The sequence below is a fragment of the Geospiza fortis genome, unplaced genomic scaffold (genome assembly GCF_000277835.1).
Source record: "Geospiza fortis unplaced genomic scaffold, GeoFor_1.0 scaffold409, whole genome shotgun sequence".
In the NCBI taxonomy this organism is placed as follows: domain Eukaryota; kingdom Metazoa; phylum Chordata; class Aves; order Passeriformes; family Thraupidae; genus Geospiza; species Geospiza fortis.
In genome coordinates, this window is record NW_005054553.1 from 458,442 (window position 1) to 466,912 (window position 8,471).

The 8,471-nt window shown below is 40.8% G+C and overlaps 1 protein-coding gene across 1 annotated transcript in view; it reads left to right on the plus strand.

Annotated features, from left to right (window-relative positions):
* The first annotated feature begins 2,854 nt into the window (after window positions 1-2,854).
* HLCS (holocarboxylase synthetase) overlaps window positions 2,855-8,471 on the plus strand; it is a 129,852-nt gene continuing 124,235 nt past the window's right edge. Inside the window, exons 1-2 of the mRNA XM_031064058.1 lie at window positions 2,855-2,872; window positions 4,107-4,259. Coding sequence (XP_030919918.1) covers window positions 2,855-2,872; window positions 4,107-4,259 — 171 coding nt within the window. The remainder of the gene's footprint in view (window positions 2,873-4,106; window positions 4,260-8,471) is intronic.

The following is an 8,471-nucleotide window of genomic DNA, read 5'->3' on the forward strand; positions in this document are numbered from 1 at the left end:
GGGGGGGCGCGTTGCCGCGGTAACGGGGATGAGCATCCCGGCCCCGCGGGGATGGGGGTGTGTTTGGTTCTGGGCATTGGTGGCAGGCAGGGGTTTGGGATTGGGAAAAGCAACGCGCGGAGGGAATTCCCACGTGGTGTCAGAGCCGGGGGAAGGAGGAGGGGACAGCCGGGTGGTCGCTTTGGTGGGAGATGTTAGTTCAGTTGTGGTTCCCTCTCCTCGCGGCTTGCCGGAGCTTGCTGGAATAGGAAATGGGTTGAGGCATGCTCTGTGTGCTACGAATATGCATTTGTGTATGTATATATGTATATATATGTAGGTATGTATATGTCTATCTATATATATAGAAAATAGGAAATATATATAGAGGAATGTGTATATATATGTATATATAGGAAATGTTTATATAGAGGAATAGGAAGTGGGCTGAGAGATGCTCTGTGTGCTATAAATGTGTATTTGTATGTGTGTGTGTATATATATATGTGTATATATAGGAAATAGGAAATATATATATAGGAATGTATATATATATAGATAGGAAATATATATATATAGGAATATTAAATGGGCTGAGGGATGCTCTGTGTGCTACAAATGTGTATATGTATGTATATATAATATATATGTATAGGAAATAGGAAATATATATAGGAATGTATATATATATAGGAAATAGGAAATATATCTCTATAGGAAAGTGTATATATAAAGGAAATGTATCTATATAGGAATAGTAAATGGGCTGAGAGATGCTCTGTGTGCTACCACTGTATATTTGTATGTGTGTGTATATATATATACATATATATAGGAAATATATATATAGGAATGTATATATATAGATAGTAAATAGGAAATATATAGGAATAGGAAATGGGCTGAGGGATGCTCTGTGTGCTACCAATGTGTATTTGTATGTGTGTATATATATATATGTGTGTATTTATGTGTATTAAGTGCAGCTTTGCAGGTGCAGCAGTGGTTCTAGGAAAGCTTGGCTGGGAGAGCTTGAAAGAAATTCATAAAATCACAGAATGGTTTGGGTTGGAAGGGACCTTGAAGATCATCCTGTTCCAACCCCCTGCCACGGACTCCATGCCCTGTCCAAGCTGACCTTGGACACTTCCAGCAGCCCCAGCTTGTCCGGGCACCCTGTGCCAGGGCCTCCCCTCCCTCCCAGGGAAGATTTCCCTCCTAAAATCCCATCCAAACCTGCTCACTTTCAGTTTAAGGACATTCCTCCTCGTCCTGTCCCTGGGAAAAACCTCTTTCTATTTTAGCAACATATTTGGAGAACATGTAAGGCTTTAGTCTAAAAATATGTGTTTGTGCCTTCAGGATTCGTGTCAGGGCCTTAAAACACTGCTGGGTCTGCCTTGGAATGTGAACTGGAGAGAGAGCTGGCTGCTTCTCCCCATTCGAAATGTGGTTCTAAGTGAGGAAAATGAGGTGAAAAATGAAATTCAGAAACGAGCAGGGCTGGGGGAGGCTGTGGCAGCCCATGAGAGTGGAAAAACCCTGTGCCTGAACCAGCTCCACTTGGCACTGCTGGGAGCAAAACTGAAAGCGAGCTTGCTTGGCTCTCAGGATTAGGAGTGGAGCTGGCACTGCCCCCAGCTAGTCTGAATTATTTAAAATAAATGGTGGGTTTCTCTGAATTTGGCACTAAATGCCAGAATTGGTCTGGGTGAGGCTCTTCTTGGTCTGTGTGTGCTTTTTGCTGCTGTTGATGTGTGAGTGGCTGGGGATTATTTCAGTTGTTGCAGGGATTTGTGGAGCGTGTCAGTGCCTAAGTGCTCTTCAGGAAGCAGAGGAGCTTTCTGTAAGTTCAGCGGGTAAAAAGAACATTTGCAGTGAGGGAAAACAAGATTAGAAATACTGATGGAGTTGGTTCTATTTAAAACAAATTTTTTTTGCTATTTAATGAACAGATTATTTCGCACGCAAGAGCGATGGTGGCAGTCTCAGAATCTTTCTCAGCCAAGTGAAATAACAAATTCACATTCCAATAAAGCCCTCAAAACCAAAACAAAGCTGTGTTTGGAGGAGTTCTGCCTCACTTGCCCTGGATTATTGTTCTGTGAAGAGGATTTCAGTTGATTTCTGCTCTTTGCTCCACTCCTGCTCATTTCTGAAACAGCTTCTCCTCAGCCCTTGCACTGCCAGCACATTTCTTTCTGTCTGCAGTGCTGTTCATGCAGACTGATTTTATAATCTGCTCAGTTTATTGGTGTTTATTGGGAGCTGGGAAGCCCTCTGGGGAATTGCAGCCTGGCCTGGAGTTTGGCACAGACTCAGGGGTGTTATTCAATATATTTTTGTCTCTTTAAAATACGCGGTGACAGCATTTGAGAATCCCTGGGGCAGGTCCTGTTGTGCTGCACCTCCGTGTGAGAGCTCTGGCTCTGCATCACTGGGGAGCTCTTCACATCATCTCTGAAGAGACAAAAGGTTGAATTCTGAATTTTTTTGGCGTCTGGGCAGCCAGCAAAGCTCCTTTGCTCTCTCAGTAGCTTGGACTGTGACCAGTAGCTTGCTTAAGTCAAAAGTCATAAATCATAACCTGTAAAGGGATTTTTTTTTGGTTTGATCTTTAGCCAGATGGGATGTTTAAGGTACTTTAAAGCTTCCTGAGCTCAGTTCACTTCCCTGTGGGAGAAATCAGCGTTTGTTTGTGCAGCTTCTGTGCTCACCAGGGTGGCTGGGACAGTGAGCTGCCCCCTCAGTATTCTGTGCTTTCATTTGGGGTGTGCAGGATGAACACATTTAGTGCTGGAATTCAGAGCCACAGGGAAATTCTTTCTGCTTCCACATGGAATTAGGTGTGTGCTCGTGGTGTGGCAGAAGGGAAATGTGGGAAATAGTGAAGGTAAGAGGATTTTTAGGAAGTTGACAAGACTACTAAAATATGTTCTTTGAGCTTTATTACATCACATTACGTTAAGACAATTAAAAGATAACAGCTCACTTCTTACTAACAACAACCAATTTCTTTGTTATAGAACATTTAAAAAACTTTTTAACCATTAACATATTACTAAAACCTACAAATAATTATTCTAGCTAATCACTAAAACCACACCTACTTCAAACAATACTTACTTATATACTTCCTATTAACAATACACAATTATTAAACTTCAGACTTTCTCCTATCTTACTAAACATCTTTTTCTACAGTCTTAAAATCTATCTTAGCCAAACCTAAAACTCAAACTGAGTTGTCTCAATTGTTTCATGTTTCGAGTTCTCTCATTGTTTCATGTCCTTGCTTACTGTACTATTGTAACTTTTCTACTTTCAGACTTTACAGCTAAGTTCTCTGCTCTTTCTGTTTCTAAAGTCTGCTTTCACAACTTTCTAAAAATCTTCTTACCTTTACTATTTCCCACAGCAAAACAGTTGTTTCTAATGTTTGCCATTTTTAAAAATATGGCAGACAAATGAAGTTCAATGCAAAATCGATGTAAAAATTAAAAATGGATGTAATATTTTCCTGAGAAGCTGTGAGGTGTCTCAAATGTGTTTCTTGGTCTGCTCATTCCAGGTTTTGAGCTTTATTTGTTCCTTGCTGAGGGCTAGAGAGGGAATCTTTGGTAATTTAATGAAGAAAACTTTTGTGCAATGATCTGCTGAGTGGTGGATAGAACAACTTATGGAAAAATTGATTCAGAACGAATTATTCCTTTATATTCTGTGAGGTTCACAGTGAATGAGGAATTTTGATGCAGAGGCATGAGGATGCAGTGTTCAGTGTGGGTGGGAGGGGAGGAAAGGGGAATGAGGGATGCTGCCAGTGGCAAATGTCCCACCAGGGTCACAGTGCCAGGGGTTTTGTGTTCCACCCTCTCTTCCTGTAAAGCTGGAGTTGGAGTTGGCTTAACAAACCTGCCCTGTCACTTTCAGTTTTACTTTTAGTGTGCCTCTGTAACGGTTCAGAACTTTATCCCTTCCTTTGTCTCCTGGGGAAAGTGAAATAATCATCACCCTCCCTGTAAGGCTGGAGGGTCGGATTGGAATTTAAGCTGGGCATAATTTAAAAAGGACTTCTTCAATCAGCTGCTTCCTGTACAGACTTATTCTCCTTTCCCCTTTTCTTTCAGTTCCTTGATGACTTAAACAGGTGGAGTGGGCTTCTGGTTTCTCCCTTCCCTCACCCCGAGAAGCTGCTGCCAGCAGAGCACATTGCTTTTGTGACAGAAAGCATTTCTGCTCACTCAGAGGACTTGCAGGAAGGACCTGACTCTTCCAAGGAGGTCAGAAAATACCTTTGTTTCCTGCATAGAAAAGGGGTTCAGATATTCAATATTCTTGCATAGAAAGGGGGACAGATATTCAATATTCTTGTATAGAAAGGGGGACAGATATTCAATATTCTTGTATAGAAAAGGGTACAGAAATTCAATATTCTTGTATAGATGAGGGGTACAAATATTCAATATTCTTACATAGAAAAGGGGACAGACATTCAATATTCTTGCATAGAAAGAGGTACAGAAATTCAATATTCTTGCATAGAAAGGGGTGCAGAAATTCAATATTACTGTATAGAAAGGGGTACAGAAATTCAATATTCTTGTATAGAAAGGGGGACAGATATTCAATATTCTTGTATAGAAAGGGGGACAGATATTCAATATTCTTGTATAGAAAAGGGTACAGAAATTCAATATTCTTGTATAGATGAGGGGTACAAATATTCAATATTCTTGCATAGGAAGGGGTGCAGAAATTCAATATTACTGTGTAGAAAGGGGTACAGATATTCAATATTCTTGTATAGAAAGGGGTTCAGTTATTCAATATTCTTGCCTAGAAGGGGGTACAGAAATTCAATATTCTTGTACAGAAAGGGAGACAGATATTCAGTATTATTGCATAGAAAAGGGTACAAATATTCAATATTCATGTATAGAGAGGGGGACAGATATTAAATATTGTTGCATAGAAAGGGGTAGAGATATTCAATATTCTCATATAGAAAGGGGTACAGTTATTGAATATTCTTGTATAGAGAGGGGTACAGATATTCAATATTCTTGTATAGAAAGGGATACAAATATTCAATATTCTTGTATAGAAAGAGGTACAGAAATTCAATATTCTTGCATAGAAAGGGGTACAGAAATTCAATATTCTTGCTTAGAAAGAGGTACAGATATTCAATATTCTTGCATAGAAAAGGGGTACAGAAATTCAATATTCTTGCATAGAAAGGGGTTCAGTTATTCAATATTCTTGCGTAGAAAGGGGTACAGAAATTCAATATTCTTGTATAGAAAGGGGTACAGGTATTCAATATTCTTGTATAGAAAGAGGTACAGAAATTCAATATTCTTGCATAGAAAGGGGGTACAAATATTCAATATTCTTGTATAGAAAGGGGTACAGATATTCAATATTGCATGGAAAGGGGTACAGAAATTCAATATTCCTGCATAGAAAGAGAGAGAGATATTAAATATTCTTGTATAGAAAGGGAGACAGATACTCAGTATTATTGTATAGAAAAGGGGGACAGATACTCAATATTCTTACATAGAAAGAGGTACAAATATTCAATATTCTTGTATAGAAAGGGATACAGAAATTCAATATTCTTGCATAGAAAGGGGTATAGAAATTCAATATTCTTGCATAGAAAGGAGGTACAATTGGTTGTGATGTTATGGGGAATAAAAAGGGAATTGCTTCATTCAGATCGCTCAACAATGAAGCTCCATTTTGTGTTTCAAACAGACCCAGAGATATTTTGTTGAGATTTTCAGGAGCATTTTTCTCTGGCTGTGGGTGGGAATTGCCCCTTTGCTGTGGAGCCAGGCTGGGAGAAGTTGGGGTTGTTCAGCCTGGGGAAGAAAAGGCTCCAGGGAGAGCTCAGAGCCTAAAGGGGCTCCAGGAGAGCAGCTCTGGGCAAGGAATGGAGTGACAGGACACAGGGAATTATTAGATTTGTTTGGTGCCCTGATGAAGGGAGGAATGATGAATCTGACTCCATGTTCTCAGAAGGCTAATTTATTATTTTATGATACTCTATTATATTAAAGAATGCTAAACTATACTAAAGAATACAGAAAGGATACTTACAGAAGGCTAAAAAGATAATAATGAAAACTCGTGACTCTCTCCAGAGTCCTGACACAGCTTGGCCCTGATTGGCCAAAGAGTGAAAACAACTCACAGCAGAATCCAATGAAACAATCACCTGTGGGTAACCAATCTCCAAACACATTCCACACGAGCACAACACAGGAGAAGCAAATCAGATAATTATTGTTTTCCTTTTTCTCAGAGTCTTCTCAGCTTCCCAGGAGAAAAATCCTGGGTGAAGGAATTTTTCAGAAAATGTGAATGTGACAGGGAACGGCTTCCCGCTGGGAAAGGGGAGATTTGGGTGGGATATGGGGAAGGAATTCCTGGCTGGGAGGGGCTGGGATGGAATTCCCAGAGCAGCTGTGGCTGCCCCTGGGTCCCTGGCAGTGCCCAAGGACAGGCTGGACACTGGGGCTGGAGCAGCCTGGGACAGTGGAAAATCCTTGCTGGAATCCCAGAGCTCTCCATGAACCAGACTGGGATCACGCCTGGAGCCAGGGATAAGTTTGGGAAATGGATTTGCAGAGAATTTTTAAAGCAGCATTAAGAGGGCTTAATTTCATTTGAAACCTTAATTTTAATTTCAACCCTAAAGTCATCATTTCTCCTCTCAAAGTTTACATGCAGAACCTTCTGTCAAACTTCAAGAAATCTCCACAAATCCACTTCCCACCCTGTCCTGGGTGTCCCTGAAGGGCCTCCTGTCACCCTTATATTTCCTGCAGTCAGGAAATTTCAGGCTCCTCCTTGGGGTTCCAGGAGATCACATCTGCAGGTGCTCATGGCCTGGCTGCTTCCCTGGGTGAGGATCTGTGTAAAAGAATGTTTTACTCTTCAAGTTGTTGCTTATTTTTCATCTTATCAGAAGTTCTACACTGGACTTAGCGCACAAAGAGAAGGCAGCAAAAAAAGTCACAAAATGTACACTTTCAAGGTCTTTTGAAGCTTCTTTATCTAATTAACTCTTAAAATGTGCTTTGTTTCTACTTTTCTACCAATAACTAATTATTTGTCTGCCACACAACATCTGTACTACAACTCTCCCTAACTAATCACTCTGTGCCACCAACACAATAGAAAATAAAGCAGATAAAGAAGATGATCAAACAACATCCAAAATCCTCTATTTTCTCTTCTATCCACCTCCATAGTAAAAACCCAAAACTCCAAACTTTTCGCCCTGTGATAAACTATACTACCATCTATTTCCTTGGGGAAAACCTGCATGAGCTGCTTTGGGAATGGTTTTATTGCCTTTGGCAGGTGGAATCCATCCAGGTGGGCTCTGCTTCAGAAGATAAATGAGCTGTGCCCTCCCTCCTGTACACCTGGGCCAGCTCAGGTGGAAGATTTTTATTTTATTTTTACTTTTTGTAGCAGGAAGATCCATAAAAACATCTGCATTGAAGCTCTGATTATCTATTCTTTTGGGGTTTATTGGGTTTTTTAAAATACTCTTGGGTTTGCTTTTGTTTTCGTTAGGATGGAAAATTTTGCATCCTTATGTGAACATTAATAATTAATTTGATATGGAATGCTCAGAAGTGATAGTCCAGGCAAAAAATCAAAACTAAAGAGGAAAAGGACTGCTGGTTTATTTTGTTTATTGTTCTTCTGTGTGAACACAGTAAAGTTCCCTGAATTTTGGTACCTCTGGCTGTCACCACATCCAGGGGCTGTGGGAACACATTGCTCTTGGGGGAATTTCTGGCCAAAAAAGCCATTTTTGTGGGACTATCAGTGACCTGTGGCTGGTGAGAACGAGGGGGGACTCAGAAAACAGGAGTTTGAATAATGCCTCATCCCTTGCTAAGAATTCTGACAGACTTTTGATTTGGAATTGCTATCCAAATTTGGGTTTGGATAGCAGGAAAGCTGGAAAATATTCCCCGAGGGTTTTTGCTCTGCTCTGAGCCAATGGATTGTTGCCTGATTTCAGGGTCACAGGTTTTGGCAAGAGCTGCTTCTGTGGGTTCACTTTGTTTGCGCTGTGCCGCAATAATTACATTTTACATCTGAGATTTTACTTGGAGAAGAAACATCAAGAGCATCAACAGATCTTCCTGACAGCCTGCAGGGGTGGGCGTTACTTGTGCCTGTTCTTTGGGTAAGAAAGGATGTTTAAATGCTCTGTAAATCCTTCACCCTCCAGCACGGGCAGTCCCATTGAAGCTGGGGCACCTCTGGTGTCACAGAGCGGGGGTTTCACCCTGTCGTGGTTTGGAAAGACAGGTGCCTGCTAAGGAAGGCAGGAGCCTCCCCTGAAATGGAGAATGTAAACCCTCCCCACCCCTCCGAATTGCTATAAATTTAAATTAAGGGGCTCTCAGGCAAAAATATGGGAGCAGGAAATAACAGTTCTTTAATAGGGAAGAAAA